Source organism: Fusarium oxysporum, chromosome 12, assembly GCF_000149955.1.
Source record: "Fusarium oxysporum f. sp. lycopersici 4287 chromosome 12, whole genome shotgun sequence".
Classification (NCBI taxonomy): domain Eukaryota; kingdom Fungi; phylum Ascomycota; class Sordariomycetes; order Hypocreales; family Nectriaceae; genus Fusarium; species Fusarium oxysporum.
The window spans coordinates 2134888-2154542 of record NC_030997.1 but is presented as its reverse complement, the minus strand read 5'-3'; the positions used below and the strand labels follow the sequence as shown (position 1 = coordinate 2154542).

Sequence of the window (19655 nt, the reverse complement as noted above, 5' to 3'; positions counted from 1 at the left end):
CTTCAGGCTGCCAATGAAGGCAATGATAATATTTCGAAGTATCCCAAGTTACAGGTATCTGCTTTACTGCGCAATGGTCTTGAAGTAATGGATCAAATCAGTGACCGTTGTGTAGAAAATATATTTTGCCTAGTATTTAGAGAATCGTCAATTAGACTTGTCTTTAGACTTAACTGCAAGCAGAATATTACCAACGGCACAAACACCAAATTTTCTCTCGCTGTCTTGATTTAGAGTGCGCTATGCAGACTCTGAAACGCATGGCTTACCTAGTCATCATCATTCAGTCAACAAATCAAACTCGTATTGTTCCCGGCCACGTAAGTCACCAATCTCAAAACAGGATAACTCCCGCCTCCGCGCCAAGAAAAAGAGATCTCTTGGCAGGCACAGACCACAATCTTCCGTGGCAGATCGGTGAATGCTTAATTTAGGCTGGGTCTAGAAGCTGGTCATCCAAATTGCGAGCGCTCTGATTGGGTGGCTGGGAACCAACGCTTTGGGAGGGTTACGTAGGCTTGGCCTTTGTGGCTTGGAATGGGGTTTCACAGTGAGAGTATGTTTATCCTCGGTTCAAGGGAGTGGCTTGGGGTATAAGGAGGAAATTAGCCCAGAGAAATGGTATGCCACGATGCCAAGCAATTCTATCCCGTTTTGATTTGTCGTTTCTGTTGAATTTGTCTGTCGTTATCTACGTTCAAGATGAATCGTTCTCTAGACATTGTATTCACCTTTGTCTTGGCATTCCGTGAGTATTTACCCCTTCAGTAACGAACGGAGACTTACAATTACTGTCTTCAGTTGCCACCATCGTATATGCTTCCCCAGCGTCCTACTGCGATGCATCATCAGGCAAAGTCTGCTACAGCTGGGCCCTTCCATCCTCAACCTCTTCCCTCTACATTCGCCTCGAAGCCCCTACCACCTACCAATGGGTCGCGCTCGGCACCGGCTCCGGTATGAGCGGCTCGACAATGCTCGTTATCTACCAAGATGGCTCGGGAAATGTCACCTTAAGTACACGAAAGGGACATGGCCATGATATGCCAGTATATCAGGCCATGAGCGGCATCAAGCTTATTGAGGGAAGCGGCGTGTCGAATAATACAATGGTTGCTAACATCTACTGGAAAGATGCGAGTATTCAAGGGACTGCTGATTGGATTAGCGCATGGAAGAAGGGTAGTGCTCTGGATACAAGCGATGCAAGTAGCGACTTTGCTGAGCATGGTGGAACGGATAGTTTCTCTGTTGATCTTTCCAAAGCTATAGTCAGCGGCACATCCAACCCTTTCCTCAACTCATCCAACACTACGCCAAGCGACAATTCTGTCTCTGGTGGCGGTGGAGGCGAAGATCATACTGGTTCAGCACATGGTGTTATTATGGCAGTCGTCTTTCTCGTCGGGTTCCCAATCGGCTCTGTCCTTATGCCTCTGCTTGGGAAATGGCTCATCCATGCCTCGTGGCAGATCATCGCCTTTATAGGAATGTGGATTGGCTTTGGGATTGGGAAAGTCGCTGCGGATCGTGACGGAGATGTAAGTGATATGCATCATGTGTCAACAGTAACTAACATTCTATAGTGGTTTCATGAAACTCACGTTGTCCTCGGGACGATAGTGTGCGTCTTGATGATTGTACAGCCTGTCTTGGGATGGATGCATCACAAGAATTACGTGAAGTACCAGCGACGAACCACAATCAGTTACGGGCATATTTGGTATGGTAGAGGTATCATGATTGTCGGTATCGTCAATGGTGGTATCGGATTGCAATTATCCGGTGCATCTGCGGGCTTGATTGCTGCGTACAGTGTGGTCGGCATTCTTGTTTCTGCTATTTACGCTGCTGGCGCTATTCATAAGATGGTCCAGATGATGAGGAAGCAAAATCGTCTGGTGTCGGACCAGTCAAGTAGTGCTCTTGAGTTGGCGCGGCCACAGTCTCGATTATGAGTGTTATATGTTGAGTAACCTAGCGCTTCGTTCTTCAACCTAGACCGTTAGTAGCTGCTATTTGAAACTATTTTAAAAACCTGAATCACGTACTTGCACAAGATGCATATCCTGGAAGCGTCGACCAGCCTTGTGTGGTAATTAACCCTCTCTTGGGTTATTACCACAAACCATCTCAACTAAATTTAATACAGTAAGCGCTAACCTCACGCGTCGTGAATATTATGTATTGCTTACGTGGATTGCATATTGTAATTGAGTATTATTTTGTCCCTGGCATGTTTGTGCGCGATTGTACGTGGGCTTAGCCTCGTACCCCCCTGTCCCCTCCTCTGGTACTTTTATCCTCTATGTATTGTAACTCGTTGCGCCACTGACTAAAAAATGATCGCGTGATTAAATGCAACAGTAATTGATTTCATTAGCTTGAGCACTGACTGTTACTACCCTGTCTTTCAAAAACGCATTGATAATAATAAAACTTCCTGCTCTGATTCTTTCAACATGTCTACCTCAACGCCATATCCTGCTCGTCACGGATTCCCACCAAGTTTACACTCTCCATTTGTAGAACTTGGTATCCTCTCACATTCGTTAGGACAGCCTGACGCTCTGTTTACCCAACTTCGGCATCTTACCCTCCGAGGCTCGCCCCGCCGACACCTGACTAATCCCCTCAACGAAACACGGAAGCACAGAACCTCCGTCCATCGCAAGGGCACTGTATGGCAACATGGGTCCCCCTTTCCTTTCTGTCTTATCAATGCTGGCTGTCTCTCTAGGATCCTTGATGCCAAGACCTAGAACTTCCATTTTAAGCTAAGCGCTTGCCTTTTAGACTCAGGAAGTAACCATAACTCCAAGATTTATCCACTGCTTAGAAATACAAGTTTACCAATCTTAGTATCAGAGATGTCACATTAGAGTAGTTCCATTATAATCTTAAGCTTAACTTATTTTCTTGTAGCTAAGTATAAATATCCTCAAGGGTCTTTATATTCTGAAAGAAAATATTATATCATAACTATTTTCATTCTCTGATATTTTATTTATCCTTTGGTTTGCTTACATACAATGTTAAAACACGGCCTTTTATTGCTTCTTGCTTGGTCTGCCCAGGCCAAAGGTATGCCATACCCTCAGTGTCCTATAACAAAGTCATTGCGTAACTGACCACAACAGATCTCAACTTCCACTTCCCCAAGACCAACTCCCCCCAACGATTCGACATCAAGGTCAACCAAGACTTCCTCGACTTTACCCTCCGCAAAGTCCGCGACTATCGTCCAGCCAACAGCTTCTTTTCAGATTGGACCAACGAAGGCCCCCCCAAGGATGCCGTGAAGGACCTTGCTGAATACTGGGGCAGCAAATACAACTGGAGGGAGGTGGAAAAGTCAATCAACAAGGACTACAAGCATTATGCTACTACTGTTCCTGGAAACGGCAACTATCCTGCCCCTATTCCCATCCACCTCGTTCACGAAAGATCCAAGAACAGCAAGGCAACCCCTCTGCTACTGCTCCATGGATGGAGCTCCACGCACCTGGAGTGGAGAAAAGTCTTCCCTAAGCTGTCAAAGAACTTCCATGTGGTTGCGATCGATCTTCCGGGTTACGGCTTTAGTCCTGCACCAACTAAGCCTGGCCTCGGTGCCAAGGAGCAGGCTATCGCCTTTGACGCCCTCATGCAACAGCTTGGTTACAAGAAATACGGCGTTGTCAGCACCGATCTCGGCTGGGTTTATGGCTCGGCCATGACAGAGTATGTAGGCGAGAACATTATCGGCCACTTCACCGACTTCTTCCTGGCGCAACCTACACAAGAGATTCTCGCTCGTGCAGAGCAAGGCAAGACCATCCAGGAAGAGAATGAATACTTGGCTGGCTTGAACGAATTCTCAACCAAGCACTTCGCCTACGCCAGTGTGCAGTCCCAGAAGCCTGGGCTTTTGGCTGGCGTCTTGTCGGATAGCCCTGTTGGTACTGCTGCTTGGTTGTGGGACCTTAAGGAGGGTAGTAGTGACGGCGTTGAGCCTACGCAGGAGGAGGTTGTGACGGATGGTTTCGTGACTTGGGTTCAGGATACTTATGGTAGCGTTCGATCTTATTCGATCGGAGAAGTAAGTTACCTTTAGCTGTGCCGTGTCGGGTATTAGACTAACTGGATTAATAGGCCGCGATACCGACAACCAAGATATCCAATGTTCCCACGGCTGTTACGACTTGGGGGAATGAAAAGGGTCGATTCCCTGGCCTTCGCAAGTTTCCTTTGACAGTAAGATCTCCGAGTTCACAGCCACTCTACGACTTGCTAACTCTTTTCTAGCCCAAGTCTTGGTTGGAGCCATTGGTTAACCTTGTTTACTATAAGAAACACGCTGGTGGAGGTCACTACCCAGCCTGGACTAAGCCTGATGATTGGACTGCTGACGTGAAGGAGTTCTTTTTCTCTTTGTAAGAGTGTGAGGTTTCACTTTAGCTAGTATATAGCATTTTTTACTAAAGATGAGATACGTAGCTACTAAAAGCTCTAGTGCTTTATTGTGACTTTAATATCTAACCTATAATAACATACCAGTGCATGAAGGACAAGTAGCAACTCAGTGTGAGCAGGCTGGTTATACTGCTGCTCTAAGGCATGGTGGATATCCTACCTCAATGTGAAAGCTCAGGCCGGATATTGAATGCTATGCTTTGTATAAGAGAAACTAGCAGCCCATGAGTGCAAAGTGTCCGACTCAAAGAGATTTACACCAATATAACTAATCCATGTGAGATAATAAGGGCTCACTGCGCGATTAGTGATACGTTGCAGTGCTAACTTCCTGGCGTTATTATATTTATAGAATATAGTTGGATACTTTGGGTTTATGATAACTCTGAGTAAACAAATACTATCCAGCTTCAGCATCACCAAGCTGCGATAAACATTTCAACGAGTAAGGGGCGTAATGGAAGCTTCAACCGCAAGGTCTATCAACTTAAAATACATTTCAAGATACCATTCAAACAACCTAATAGCTCAGAAAGTAACATCTCTGGATTAACTTGATCTGTATTATCTAAGATAGCCTTGAGGATTAGGATACCAAATGAGGATTAATAAAAAAGGTCTATGCTAGCGCACTACATAATTGCAGCAAAGTCTGCCCTGAACTCACACCAAGGGTTTCTCAACTCGAGAGCGAACCCTGTCTTGAATAGGCAGGGTGATGCACCAGACAGTGTAACCGAGTTCGAGACATCTGTCAATGAAAGCCTTCTCAATAGTGGGGCATGGGTCTTCCAAGAGCGAATTATTTCATCTCGCATAATCCATTTCACAGATCAAGAGATCTACTGGGAGTGCGGCGAATTCGTGAGGTGCAATGACTCGACGAGCTTGGAATGCACGCCAGGAAGAGACTATTTTGTCTAAGATCCAGCTTTTCCTATGAGACTTCACCGAGCAGGCGTAGCAAGGGCAACCGACTTTCTGCAGTTTGTCTTTGCGGGATATTCACGACGAGGCATTACTGTACTGACGGACAGGAAGAAGGCCATCAGCGGGATCCTGACACGTATGCAGAAGAGCTTCAGGGACCCAGGGTCTTACGGAGTGTTCAAATTTGAACTACATCGCCTTTTGCTCTGGTATCGAAGCGACCCATCGACGTCTCGCATCATCTACGGTAGCCAGGATCAAGTTCCTCATTGGTCATGGATGGCTTATCCAGGCGAGATAAAGTACCTGGCAGACGTGAATCACAAGTTGAATCCAGTTTGCGCGAAAGACCTGTATCTTGATGAAAGAGGCCTCAAGTTGACCGGAAAGGACAGGAAATTCCAGAGGTGCCAAATTGGCCGTGACGGATCTATTTTTGACGGTTATGTCAAAGTAGGATCAACTGCATTTTACACTATTCAGAACAGATCCTGTGATGGAGCAGTGGTAATTTCGCGGAGCGGGAGCTCGGAATTGAAGCCTGTTAACTTTCTCTTCCTCTTGTGGGAAAGTCTGGACCTGGCCGAGAAGACCATCGAGTTGGGATTGCTGAGGTAAAGGCTGTCTACATTAGTCGTTCAGGAAACTACGTTGTTATAAAGTGAAAGAATGGGCTAAGTAGCATGGATAATGGTGATATTTAAAAAGCTCATACAAATTGACCACCTATAATTGTCATGCTGAAGAGATTTGTGGGTAGACTATACTCTACCGGCTCAGAGAGCAATTGCAGACTTTCCCAAAGCAACAACTAAATAGAGCTTCAGTCTTCAGAGATTAGTATAGCCTTCTATATGCCTACGTATCCACTCCTTGGCCGTGTGTACTGATCAGCGTCGCAGTGACTGCATTTGGGAACTGTGGTCACGACCTCTACCAACGTCTTGGCCGAGCCCACATCTCAACAGCGAGCCATCAGCTGCATACGCATTAGTTGGCAACACACTGAGAGTAGTAATCGTTGTGCTTGGTGCACTTGGTACCAGAAGCACACTTGGTGGCACCAGTCCAGTTGTTACCGCCACACTGACCCCAAGCGGCAGCCTCGGCACCAGAGCTCTTTTCGGTGGAAGGAACCTTTGTAGCAGTAGCCTTCTTGGTAGAGGTAGGTTTAGCGACGGTGGCCTTGGTGGTGGTGGTGCTGGGCTTAGGGCTGGCAGTCTTGGTTGGAGCTTTGACGGGTGCGGCAGTGTTGACAGAAGGCTTGGACTCGGATGAAACAGGTGCAGCATTACTGCTGGACTTGCTGGAACTCCAGTTGTTCTTTTGAGAGAGGTAGTACCACCAGTTGCGGTACATCCAGCCGTCAAAGTCGGTGATTTCCATGGAGGCACCGGCAAGCATGATGAACTTGGTGACACCAGTGGGGGTCCAGTCTATTCAAGTTAGTACTTTTTGTCATCAAATCGGTAGAGGATGGAAAGTACCATAGACTAGAATCTGTTAGTAAAGATCTTGTAATATCAGGGAGGGGTTACGTACAATCGTCGAGAGCAAAAGTATGGCCCTGTTTAATCTGTCAGCCTTATCCATAAAGTTGGATCCTTGTAGACGTACCATCTCGTGCAAAAGAATGTGGATGCTGTCAGAGTCAAGGTTGTTCATGAAGTACTCACGACCAACCTCTTGACCCCAGTTATGACCAAAACCACCCTCAAGACCATCCTTCAACCAGAGAGAATGGTCGTAGTGGCGGTCAGCACCAGCCTTGCAGCCACTATAGTCGCCATCAAGGTGAGCATCACGAGCACAAGCGACAGGGCACATAGGGACACCGTCAGCGTCGAGCTCAGTGTAGACCTCGTAACCAGCAGTAGAGCCTTGAAGCTGGCTCTTGTCCTTCACGGCATATGCGACAATATTGACCTTGACCTCGTCATAAGGGAAGCCATTGTAGCCGTAGAGCCACTTGAACCACTTTTGGTACTGAGCGTTATAGGCACTGGCGATCTTAGTTCGCTGGGCCTCGGTGATGGTGGCGCTAGAGTCCCATCGGACACAGATGTTAAGATACCCCTTGTTAGCCATGATCTGGTGGAAGCCAGTGTTGACGTTGGCATCGAGGCCACCGTCGTAGGTCTTTTCATAGTGCTCCCAAACCTCCTGGAGGGGAGCTTTCAAGTCTGCGGGCGGGTTCCAGCCCGACTGGCGCTTGACGGGACGGTTGCGAGGCATGTCGGAAAAGCCGCGCTTGCTCTGGGGCTCAGCGAGAAGAGCCTTCCAAACGGAACCATCGAGATCCGACTGGGCGATGACAGAGGCGGCGAGGCCGCTGAAGATGGCGGACATAGTAGAGGCGCGCATATTTACGGTTATTTGAATGAGTGAATGAATGAGTTGAGTAAAGATTGAATAAGAATGTACAAAAATGAATGGAAAAAAGACTCTGGCCTAAGCAGAGTGAATAAACGAATGTGAGTTACGATGAAATGAAGGTCATAAGCTTAAAATCATAGGATCATGCTTATTTATATGCCTATTTCCCATCGGTGTCTCGGGTCTTTAACACGAGCTTTTAGCGCTGTGGTGTCCCATGGTCTCGGTGTCATGTTTCAGACTATTGGATGAAGGTAATGGTAAAATAACAAAGGGTGGAAAATTAATCGCCGGTGGTGGATATCCCTGTCTTTCGGCAGTTTTACACAAACAAGAGCCAAAAAGGCATTTTTCTATGTACTACCCTAGTCATTTCTAAAACTCGTTAAACAGAATCCGACCATTTACCCCTGGGATATACGAGATCGAAGCATGGATTATCGGATAAGAGCTAAGTAGAGATGTTCTAAGCCAACCAGAATTCGATAGTTACGCGCTTAACGCCTTTGCGCAATTAGCTTACTAACTTGATCAGGATTTAACAGTCAGCTCAGGGGACTCTCATTTCCGAATACACATGTATGTACGTACATATCGTACCTATTACGACCTATCAATCCGACGATGCCGGGAACACCCAAGAAACGTAGGCGATCCCGAAAATTCGGCACGCCAAAGGATAAGGCTAAGCATAATGTCATCGCCATGCGCGCTCAAAGACAGCTTCAAAAGCAAACAATGCATGACAGTATTGGATTTCTAAATCAATGTTTCTTCACAAACAGAAGCAAATCCAGCTACAAACTCACAAGGCACCGGGTCGTAGGAAACAAGTCTTGGTGATCCTTCAGAGGTAGATAGGTCGTTGAATCGCGCAGAGTTACGCACATAGTCAATTGCTGCGGTCGTAGCCAGGGGTGAGCAGTCTAAGTATGCATGATTGTCTCGCAAGGCCCCTCTGAAATGCAGTGAAGAAGTCATCTCGACACAGCTGGAGGTAATGGTCTACGTTACACAGACGGACGTAATACGGGATGCTCCACTTAGATGAAGCTGCAGGGTATCCTGCTTCTGACAAGACTAATTGACCTGGTATAGTTCCTCTGGGTTTGTGCTAGACCTTATGGCCACGGCGACTATAACTCCACCAGTTGCTTGCTGCTGCCATGAAACGAAACCTTAGGCTCTGTTGACGGTTAATTGCCCTCCCTGGTGGGAAATGTAAAGAAACTTAGTGGAAGACCTTACCCTGCACATGCTTGCTGGACTCACGATGACCCAGTCTGCCAGACTTGACACCTTGTACTTTGTTCGCCGCTGGATAAGAGCTATCTATCCGAAGCCTGCTACAGCGCGGTGTGTTACCTCAATAATGGAAGAGTGGCTCCTGGACTTGACTGCGCGTGGTGTACCTACGGGTTAAAAATAAAATCGGATATTTCAGCGTTTATCTCAGCTCACCTTGTTTCTTTTTGCACTAGATGGATAAGATGGCTCGAATTTTCATCACCCTTGATTGCTTGACTGGTAATGCCGCAATGCGTCGCCATTAGTTACCTTTCTTTTGCGGCAAGTAACAACGATGAAGGCACTGACTTGATGTCTCTCTACTTTAAGCTATGCTTCTTTGAACCCTTGATTGTCCTGTTTTTTATCAGCGTATTCTCCTTAAGCCACTTCCTCTTTCCGATTGTTTATCCATTGCTACATGTCGTCCCTTGACGATTGGACCTATCCTGCGAGAAACTATCACAGATGGCTATTAGCAGGACGTAATCGCAAATGAGCTTGGCGACTTATTGATAGTCTCAACAACCAAAACATGCAGCGCCGGAATGCAGATTGTGTCTCGCTTTTTCGGGTTGGAGCAATTAGATCCAATTGCAAGCAGACGCGGATTGCAAACATGAACGCACCAAACAGCTCCAACACTTTCAACACAAACATTTGGGCATTAAACATCCTTTGTTCAACAAAATATCACTGGCGACTATCCCATTACTCATAAATAGTCAACGTTTCATCCATTCTCCTTAACTCCCCCTTCATAACCTTCACCATATCCATTAAGCCATCTGTCAAAAGTAGGGTAGCCCTGATCGGTTTAGCTTCCCTGACAAGGATCTGATGCTCCACATGTATATAAGGAGCTCTGCTTGCCCCCTCCTATGATAGAATCAAGGCTCTTTTAACCCTCTCTTATGTGACCCTCTGCTGTGCGTGCCACACCATCACCAACTTCCATTTCACGGCACCACCACTGAACGTGATAGACAAGATTACCTTTCATCGCACAGTACAAGAACAAAACTAAATTATAAAGTAGCCCGCAGAAGAGGCAGCACCTCCCCGGGAACAGCCTCGCTTTTAAGACATAAACCTCACTGTTGACGAGTATCTTGCGAAATCCGGACCTTTGGACCCCAAGACGGCTCCTTCTAAATGGGCAAAGAAACCAATTCAACAGAGTTTCTCTCAACCTGTAGGCAATCTTGACTAAGATCGGCGAAAGCATATAAGACAATTGGCTCAATCCGCAGTGGCTAGTGGCAAAAAGGAAATCGGCAAAAACATACAACAGCGGGGATTCGCTGGTCGTCACCGACCCAACTACTAATCCGCCGGTTAGTGGCTTGACTATGGGAGAGCAGACGGGGAGTCTTTCATAGTCAAGCCAGGTCTTGGCAAAAAATTTCAGAGATTTGCCGATGTTATCCCGGTTTGGTGTGTACACGTGATAATGCGATTCTGACAGCTCCGAGAACCGGCCTCGACAGGTTCCGCTTTCCACCGTTTTGGCGTATTGACCGTTATCAGCCGTAACACCGTTGGAGACGGTTATGCCAAACGCTGACACCATAACGGCGTCTGCTCCATTCCTTTACTCCCACGCCCCTCCATTTCGGTCAGCTCTTGTTTCAGACAGCAGCTAATGACCCTGGCATCAACGCCAACATCCTAATTCTAGTAGTGGTGAGATTTAAGTGCGACTAAAAGTAACATTTAATTGGATCATGCATGTTACTTTAGATTTCGCCATACACCTTTGCCGCTCGCCTCGGTTTATTTATTGGCTTAGAAGATTACGAGTGCCACTCCTCCGATTAAGACAGTCTACCTTAACCCCGCAGCTCGCACACAAGGTCTTCCCATTAAACATCTAGATTTTCGAATTAGCCCAAGTCAAATATTATGATTAATATATTTAATAGATGTCAATTCCATCTACGTAGATAATTCTTGCGTTAAATTAACACCAAAAAAATTCATCCTTATGCCTAGGCAGGTGGATGAATGTGGCAGTATGAATCTTTGATGAACTGTAGTACCCACTGGGGCAGGGCAAAAGTCCCGCACAATCTGCTTTTGCCTGAAGTGAGCTGCCAAACATGCCGTGTGACTCGGTGGTAAGCCATACTAACTTGAACCACCGTCCGTATGCCTAATATTACTATTACGACGTAGACATGATGAGCGGCACCACCCGCCAATAGGTTTTCTTCTTCGCCTGCCATCCGCCTTTCGTGCGTCGCCATTCGCTCCGCATTTGGGAGACAGTTGCTTTGACATGGATTTCTTCGCCAATCATGCGGCAACAACGCCCAGCCTGCCGCCAGTTGCTGCACAGAGGCACCGTGACGCTGACTGATGGAATCCTCACACGTCCTCAGAGCCTGATAATGCCCGCCGCCCCCAAGCGCATGCGGGCCTTGCTTTGCGCCTCCTCGAGCGCTCCTCTGTTGCGATTGTCAGTCCATACAACACGTCTTCCTCTTCGCTCGACATCGATCGCCGACCATGTCGAATCCCCAGAAGTACACGGTCGGCTGGATTTGTGCCGTCACCACCGAGTTTGTCGCTGCGCGAGCCTTCTTTGACGAAAAACACGACCAACTCGAAACAATCGCCGATAATGACAATAATAACTATGCTCTGGGGAGAATCGGGAAGCACAACGTTGTCATGGCCGTCTTGCCTAAATCTGAGTATGGCACGACCTCCGCCGCCACTGTGGCAAGGGATATGCTGCGCAGCTTTCCAAACATTCGTTTCGGATTGATGGTCGGTATCGGCGGCGGCGCCCCCAGCGCAAAGCACGATATACGACTTGGCGATGTTATTGTGAGTACCCGTGGCAATGGGAAAGGCGGTGTGTTTCAATATGACTATGGCAAGGCGATTCAGGAGCATGCGTTCGTGGCGACAGGGTCCTTGAACCAGCCGCCGCAATTACTTCTGACAGCATTAAGCGCGCTTGAGGCTGAATACGAGCTGGAAGGGCATCAGCTCAGCGCCCATGTTGATAGGGCATTGGAACAATGGCCCCGTCTACGACAGAAGTATTCTCGGCCACCCCTAGACAGCGACAGACTCTACCGGCCTGACGTTGTCCATCCGGACTCGTCGAAAGAATGCGGCGACGTGTGCAGCGACGATCCCGCTTGTCTGGTGTATCGAAAAGAACGGGGTGAGCAGGAGGATGACCCTGCCATCCATTATGGGTTGGTCGCCAGCGCAAACCAACTGATGAAGGATGCACTTGCTCGGGACAAGCTGGCGGCTAGTATGGATGTCCTTTGTTTCGAGATGGAGGCGGCCGGCTTGATGAACCACTTCCCATGTTTGGTAATCCGCGGAATATGCGACTACTCCGACTCGCACAAGAACAAGGAGTGGCAGGGCTTTGCGGCAATGATGGCGGCGGCGTATGCTAAAGATCTCCTCCGCCAGATTCCTCCCAGCAAGGTCGAGGCCGAGAAGCCTATTAGCGAAATCCTCAGCTCTAGTTAGTATCACAACGCCAGCTCATGCTTCGTCTCCTGATCTTGAATAGTCGAATCCATAGGAAATGAAACCAAATATGCGGTGATGAGCATGGCATCTGACCATCGTTTCGCCAAAATCGAGCGGTGGCTGTCACCGCCAGATTGTTCAACTAATGCCAATTTGGCAAGAAAACGCCGTCATCCCGGCACTGGGACCTGGCTTTTAAACAGTCCCGCCTTCCAGGAATGGAAACTTGGGTCACGTCAACATCTATGGCTCCACGGCCTGGCAGGATGTGGCAAGACCATTCTAAGTACGACGATTCTGGATCATCTTCTGCAAATAGACACCTACATCACGCTTGCCTTCTTCTTCGACTTTAGCGATCCCAGGAAACAGAAACTGGAAGATCTCCTACGCTCGCTGGCAGTTCAGCTTTATCACACCGGAAACGAAGCCGCGAGACGACTTGATAGTCTTTTCGCTTCGCATGATGATGGACGGAGACAACCAGATACGACTGCCTTGTCAGCCTGTGTTGACACAATGATACAAACTGCTGGAAAGGTTTTCATTATCATTGACGCCCTAGATGAGTGTACAGCAAGGGAAGAACTTCTGCAATGGCTGAAAGATTTAGCTTCCAGGAAGGCTCAACTCATCGTCACTGGCCGGCCTGAAGTAGAGTTCCAAAGCGCGATCCCTCGGTCATTCGGCAAGCGAAACTGTGTTCAACTTGATAATAACGTTGTCAACGTTGATATCCGATCTTACGTTGAGGCAACGCTTGAGCAGAAGCCTGATTTCGTGGATAAAAAGTTATCTCCAAGTATTCTAGAGGAGATTCGTGACAAAATCGGGGACGGAGCTGATGGGATGTAAGCTTTGGCCCAGGTCACCTATATAAAGCAAACACTTTTCTGATATTCGTCGCAGGTTCAGATGGGCAGCTTGTCAACTAGAAACTCTTGCTCGATGTCTGAGTCCATCAGCCATCGAGATAGCCCTCATGTCTTTGCCTCGTGATTTGAATGAGACATATCGCCGCATGGTCCAAAACATACCGTCGGAATATAAGAGCAGCGCGATTCGTCTCCTGCAGTTTCTCGTCCACACCAGGCGGCCTCTGACACTGCCAGAGGCCGTCGAAGTAGTAGCCACAGAGATAAATCAAGAGCCTCGAGGTTTCGACGTTAAACGCAGGCTATTTCAAGCAGCCGACATCCTGCGATACTGCCCCAGCTTGGTGACAATCGCCGAAGCCACGAACTACGCTGAGACCGTGGACGAACTTCATCTTGCTCACTTCTCTGTCAAAGAGTATCTTCTTGAACAAGCCCAGTTCGATCTTGAAAGTGCCAGCATTGTCATCACCAGAACCTGCCTGACTTATCTTGGTGATATCAAGAACAATTGCAGCACAATCAGATCCGATTTTCCCATGGCACAATATGCGGCAGAATACTGGACGGAATACGCCGTTTTGGCCGAGACTTCTGAAGACATCGTTCGAATCACAGTTAATTTTTTAAAAGATGAGACAACATTTCAACGGTGGTGTCGATTGTATCAGGCCGACTGCCAGTGGGGCGATGAACCAGGACCTCCTAGAGCACCCAGACTGTATTATGCTTGTTTAGCTGGACTCACAGGGGCCGCAAGAGATCTGATGACAGAGGGAGCAGATGTCAACGCGCAGAGCGGCGAGTACGGCAATGCTCTACAGGCTGCCTCATTTAACGGCAACCTGAGAGTTGTACAACTACTGCTAGACAAGGGAGCGGATGTTAACGTGGAGGGCGGCAAGTACGGCAATGCTCTACAGGCTGCCTCATCTAGGGGCCACCTAGAGGTCGTGCAACTACTGCTAGATAAAGGAGCGGATGTCAACGCGCAGGGGGGCGAGTATGGCAATGCTCTACAGGCTGCCTCACATAGTGGCAACCTAGATGTTGTGCAACTACTGCTAGACAAGGGAGCGGATGTCAACGCGGAGGACGGCATATACGGTAATGCTCTACCGGCTGCCTCATCTAGGGGCCACCTAGAGGTTGTGCAACTGCTATTAGATAAAGGAGCAGATGTCAACGCGCAGGGCGGCGAGCACGGCAATGCTCTATATGCTGCCTCACTTAACGGCAACCTAGAGGTTGTGCAACTACTGCTAGACAAGGGAGCGGATGTCAACGCGGAGGGCGGCATATACGGTAATGCTGTACAGGTTGCCGTAATTAACGATCATCAGGAGGTCGTGCAACTACTGCTAGACAAGGGAGCGGATGTCAACGCGGAGGGGGGCGCCTGGTTCGGCTGGTACGGCAATGCTCTACCGGCTGCCTTACATAACGGCAACCTGGAGATCGTGCAACTACTGCTGGACAATGGAGCAGATGTTAACGCGGAGGACTACAGGTACGGCAATGCTCTACAGGCTGCCTTACATAACGGCAACCTGGAGATCGTGCAACTACTATTAGATAAAGGAGCAGATGTCAACGCGCAGGGCGGCAAGCACGGCAATGCTCTACAGGCTGCCTTACATAACGGCAACCTGGAGATCGTGCAACTACTATTAGATAAAGGAGCAGATGTCAACGCGCAGGGCGGCAAGCACGGCAATGCTCTGCAGGTTGCCTTATCTAGCGGCCGCCTAGAGGTTGTGCAACTACTGCTGAACAATGGAGCAGATGTTAATGCGGAGGACTATAGGTATGGTAATGCTTTACAGGCTGCCTCACTTGAGAGCGACCTAGAGGTCGTGCAACTACTGCTAGATAAAGGAGCGGATGTCAACGCGCAGGGCGGCGAGTATGGCAATGCTCTACAGGCTGCCTCACTTAACGGCAACCAAGAGGTTATGCAACTACTGCTAGATAAAGGAGCGGATATCAATGCGCAGGGCGGCGAGTACGGCAATGCTCTACAGGCTGCCTTATATTTCGGCAACCTAGAGATCGTGCAACTGCTACTAGACAATGGAGCAGATGTTAACGCACAGGGCGGCCAATACGGCAATGCTCTACAGGCTGCCTCATCTAGGGGCCACCTAGAGGTTATGCAACTACTGCTAGATAAAGGAGCGGATATCAATGCGCAGGGCGGCGAGTATGGCAATGCTCTACAGGCTGCCTTATATTTCGGCAACCTAGAGATCGTGCAACTGCTACTGAACAATGGAGCAGATGTTAACGCACAGGGCGGCCAAGTATGGCAATGCTCTACAGGCTGCCTCATTTAACGGCAACCTGAGAGTTGTACAACTACTACTGGACAATGGAGCAGATGTTAACGTGGAGGGCGGCGAGTACGGCAATGCTCTACCGGCTGCCTCATCTAGGGGCCACCTAGAGGTTGTGCAACTACTGCTGAACAATGGAGCAGATGTTAATGCGGAGGACTATAGGTATGGCAATGCTCTACAGGCTGCCTCACTTGAGAGCGACCTAGAGGTTATGCAACTACTGCTAGACAAGGGAGCGGATGTCAACGCGCAGGGCGGCAAGTACGGCAATGCTCTACAGGCTGCGTCATATGAGGGCAATTTGGAAAAGTCGTGCAACTGCTTCTAGAAAGGAGCGGATGTCAACGCACAGGGCAAAGGAGCGGATGTCAACGCACAGGGCGGCAAGTACGGCAATGCTCTACAGGCTGCCTCCTATTTCGGTAACCGATGGATCGTGCAACTGCTGCTGGATAAAGGAGCGGATGTCAACGCGCAGGAGGGCGAGTATGGCAATGCTCTACAGGCTGCCTCACTTAACGGCGACCTAGAGGTTGTGCAACTACTGCTAGACAAGGGAGCGAATGTCAACGCGCAAGGGGGCCAGTACGGCAATGCTCTGCAGGTTGCCTTATCTAGCGGCCACCTAGAGGTTGTGCAACTACTGCTGAACAATGGAGCAGATGTTAATGCGGAGGACTATAGGTATGGTAATGCTTTACAGGCTGCCTCACATAGTGGCAACCTAGATGTTGTGCAACTGCTGCTAGACAGAGGAGCGGATGTCAACGCGCAAGGCGGCTAGCACAGCAATGCTCTACAGGCTGCCCAATTTCATGGCAACCTAGAGGTCGTGCAATTACTCAATCTGAACGGCCGCAAAATGATGTCCAGAAAGCGATCCAGCTCGACAAACCTCAGGGAACGGAACGAAATTACCTCGGCTTTAGATTCTACCGGTTTCGGTTGAACCTACCCAAGTAATTGCGTCAACATTATTGTTTCTATATTTATTCTTTTCCAGCCGAATATAGACGCACGGGTGATTCCCCTGACAAAACTTCGTTGATACATTGACATATCAAGACGGCGTAGAGATAAGTTCACAAGGCAGGCATGAGAAGAACATTAGCCAGAGATGGGATAATAGTAGACTCAATACATATGTTAGGATTTACCTACAAGGACCAGGGCAATATCCAAGAGCAGAGGTGGTGAACAGTTGGGCATAGAAGGCTTCCAACTAAATAACGTGGCAAGGCGTACCCGCGTAGTAGTGTATCGTCGGGCAAGAGTTCGAGCCCACTGGAAGGTCAGTTGTTAAGTTCGGCGACTCAGAGCTGAATGAAATGGGCTGACCGCGCTTCTGCAGAAACATGAATCTACAACTTGCATCAAGTTCGCAGACCCTCGTGTGCCTGCTTTGCGCCCGAAAAAAGGTCTGGCCTTACAGTGAGCGGCTCTAGATGCAAGCTCCTTAGGTCAAGATGGAAGCTGCGGGGTGGATTTTTCGCGTCTCCGGGTATAGCAGGAAACAACACGATTCAACCTAGAACCAAGACTTCCCAGTTGTATATTTGGCAGAAAATCAATCTCAATGCATCAGCTTCTGGCAATCTCCGATACGGGTTGCTCCGTCCGAGACGCCCCACGGCCGGTAAAATGTGGGCCATCGGCGCGGGGCCGCAAAAGGATGCTGCGATTGCCTCGGCCCCGTTACTCCGGTTTCTTATCCCCATTCGGCTCCCTCTGTAAATCCCCTTCCCCTGGGCCTTCTTTATGGCGATTAACCCGGAAAACGCTGAGAGTAATAACTTTGTCTATCTGTTGGCTCTCGTCGACGTTTTATGGGCATGCAAGAAGTAGTCAAGACAACGCATAGCCGCGCGGTTATGTCAGCCAATAATCATCACAAGACAGTTACGGCACAGGGATTTCGACGCGGCCTCAACTCCTGTGACCTAAGAGTCACAAGCAAGCGCTTGCACATTCCGACCGTATGACTGACTGCGCCAAACGTTAGAGACCCCACACAGGCCTCGACCTCTGATACTATTTTTGTCGTGCAAATTGAATCCAGCGAGTGTTTCGTGTGTATAAATACCTTAGTCCATACCAGCGGTTTATGCCGTGAATCATACACGCAATAATCGGAATACCGAGCTCTGAATAAATATTCAGTTCTTGTCTTATCATATTCTTTCCAGAACTCAAAGATGGCCAGCTTGAGTGTTCGTTCTGACGGGGCGAGATATTTTGGTCAGGATTCGCCAAGGGAGTTGAGAGACCTTGAACGCAATGCCTCGAGAGCAACTTCGGAGCAGATGGCCAAGGCTGCTTCCTACCTCCAAGAAGCATTCAGCGGTCAGTATTATGCCTGGTTTGGAGGATGGGCGCTCAAGCTTCGAGGGTCCCGTCGGGAAACTAGGGATCTGGATCTTCTGGTGTTGGCGAATGATGTTGGCCAAGTCAGGGCAACCCTAGCCCCGTTCGCCTGGTACGTGTTACTTTTTCAATGTGAATCTGTAGTTGCTAACCTTATCCTAGGGCCATACTGTCGTATTATGAGATGACAGGCAGTATTCAGGAAAGAATGTTTGTGGACATTGGCGAAAATGGACAACTTGTCGGCGCTGACATTGTATTATCAGGTACGTACGACTGAAAGCTTCAGTCTATATCAAAAGGACGTATGATGCTAGCTGACGATATCGTGTAGGCCAGCTCAATACACCAGTCTTGGGACAGGAGGATTCATTCGAGCTTATCAGGCCTCGCTTCCGGACTCCCCAAGGCGAAGAGGTGCCCGTACTTTTCTTAACTTGGCAAGTGGAAGGAAAACTGGGAACCTGGATGTCAAGAAAAAAGAATTCAGACTTTGAGGATCTTGAATTTCTATTTCGGACATACGGAAGTACCATCAGGGAGTGGAGTGCATATCTGTCAGAGGAGGGGCGACGAGAGTTTTACGAGGTCTATAAAGCCTCAGTGAGTGACAAGAAAATTCGCAAAGATATGAAGAGAACCCTGGGTCTCGACTAGAACTGTGAGAATAGTGAGGTTTCATATCTGAGAATGCAGGCAGTCGTTGGTTATCCCTAGGAGACTGACGATGATTACCTAAATATAATCTAACGCAATTCCCATATATCTAAGTTAAGGTAAACATTATAGATAATGTTCGAAAGGAGATCGGTATTGAGGTAGGATAGCTTAGGGACCTAATATCACCTATTGGCTATATGGTTTATTCAACTTCGCTATGCATCAAGTCCTTAATAATCATCTGAAAGAACAGTCCACGGGTCCGGGTCGTCTATGATACGGTACTGCGTGATAAAGACATCACTCGGCTTTGTCCAGTCCAGCCTATCTTTCTTTGTCCGTACCACGGACTGCCACATATCCCGCCTACTTCTCGGGGCATCCCAGGCGAATGGAGCCCAGTGTGCAAATCTGCCATTTTCAAATTCGCGTCCTCGTTTGTTTATATCTTGGGCCCACTCCACATCATTAAACCCTTCGAGTTCGAGGTTTTCTTCTCCCCATTGTTCTGATAGGTTAGTGCCGTCGACAACGTCACAAAGTTGCGTTTCATTACGAGTATCCAAGCAACTTTGAATAAAGACGCTTAGCTTAGGATAAGGTAACCCCCTAAGGCTGCGTGTGATATTCGAAGGCTCGCAAGCTATATGGACATCTTGCGCAGGTACAAGGATGAAGTAGAAGTTGGTGCCTTTGCCTTTGAAACGATGATAGGTATGTAAAAGGGATGTGCTTGGACAGGGCCAAGGCTCCACTAAATCGTAGTAGGCTGAGTGTGGTTCTGATTGTAATAGCTGTACAGCTTTACCAACGAGTTCTGTCGGAATACAGATTTCCCAGTCCTGATGAACCGGTGCGAGAG

At 48.3% G+C, this 19655-nt stretch overlaps 7 protein-coding genes across 8 annotated transcripts; 6 read left to right on the top strand and 1 right to left on the bottom strand.

Moving 5' to 3' along the window:
- The first annotated feature begins 637 nt into the window (after positions 1-637).
- FOXG_14781 (uncharacterized protein) lies at positions 638-1965 on the top strand. Its single transcript, XM_018394844.1, has 3 exons — positions 638-748; positions 802-1541; positions 1587-1965. The coding sequence occupies exons 1-3, from the start codon at positions 703-705 to the stop codon at positions 1956-1958; spliced, it is 1158 nt and encodes a 385-aa protein (XP_018254453.1). The 5' UTR covers positions 638-702; the 3' UTR covers positions 1959-1965.
- Positions 1966-3032: 1067 nt separating this feature from the next.
- Positions 3033-4419, top strand: FOXG_14780 (uncharacterized protein; the record flags this gene model as incomplete). Its single annotated transcript, XM_018394843.1, has 4 exons — positions 3033-3084; positions 3141-4081; positions 4135-4236; positions 4288-4419. 4 exons carry the CDS (start codon positions 3033-3035, stop codon positions 4417-4419), a joined length of 1227 nt encoding a protein of 408 aa, XP_018254452.1.
- Positions 4420-5394: 975 nt separating this feature from the next.
- On the top strand, positions 5395-6003 carry FOXG_14779 (uncharacterized protein; the record flags this gene model as incomplete). Its single annotated transcript, XM_018394842.1, has 1 exon — positions 5395-6003. One exon carries the CDS (start codon positions 5395-5397, stop codon positions 6001-6003), a length of 609 nt encoding a protein of 202 aa, XP_018254451.1.
- A 53-nt stretch (positions 6004-6056) lies between these two features.
- On the bottom strand, positions 6057-7870 carry FOXG_14778 (uncharacterized protein). Its single transcript, XM_018394841.1, has 4 exons — positions 7003-7870; positions 6928-6952; positions 6873-6878; positions 6057-6821 (listed from the first exon to the last, which is right to left on the bottom strand). Exons 1-4 carry the CDS (start codon positions 7747-7749, stop codon positions 6376-6378), a joined length of 1224 nt encoding a protein of 407 aa, XP_018254450.1. The 5' UTR covers positions 7750-7870; the 3' UTR covers positions 6057-6375.
- Positions 7871-11181: 3311 nt separating this feature from the next.
- Positions 11182-16118, top strand: FOXG_14777 (uncharacterized protein; the record flags this gene model as incomplete). 2 transcript variants are annotated; one of them, XM_018394840.1, is made up of 5 exons in its annotated part: positions 11285-11883; positions 11938-12547; positions 12596-13406; positions 13465-14254; positions 16050-16097. In XM_018394840.1, the coding sequence occupies exons 1-5, from the start codon at positions 11560-11562 to the stop codon at positions 16095-16097; spliced, it is 2583 nt and encodes an 860-aa protein (XP_018254449.1). In that variant the 5' UTR covers positions 11285-11559. The 2 variants fall into 2 exon arrangements, with proteins under 2 accessions (XP_018254448.1, XP_018254449.1); XM_018394839.1 differs by having other exon boundaries at positions 11182-12547; positions 16050-16118.
- A 1770-nt stretch (positions 16119-17888) lies between these two features.
- On the top strand, positions 17889-18966 carry FOXG_14776 (uncharacterized protein). Its single transcript, XM_018394838.1, has 3 exons — positions 17889-18245; positions 18296-18399; positions 18468-18966. Exons 1-3 carry the CDS (start codon positions 17965-17967, stop codon positions 18788-18790), a joined length of 708 nt encoding a protein of 235 aa, XP_018254447.1. The 5' UTR covers positions 17889-17964; the 3' UTR covers positions 18791-18966.
- Positions 18967-19440: 474 nt separating this feature from the next.
- Positions 19441-19639, top strand: FOXG_21662 (uncharacterized protein; the record flags this gene model as incomplete). The annotated part of the gene is made up of 2 exons (XM_018402009.1): positions 19441-19507; positions 19596-19639. The coding sequence occupies 2 exons, from the start codon at positions 19441-19443 to the stop codon at positions 19637-19639; spliced, it is 111 nt and encodes a 36-aa protein (XP_018254446.1).
- Positions 19640-19655: the final 16 nt, after the last annotated feature.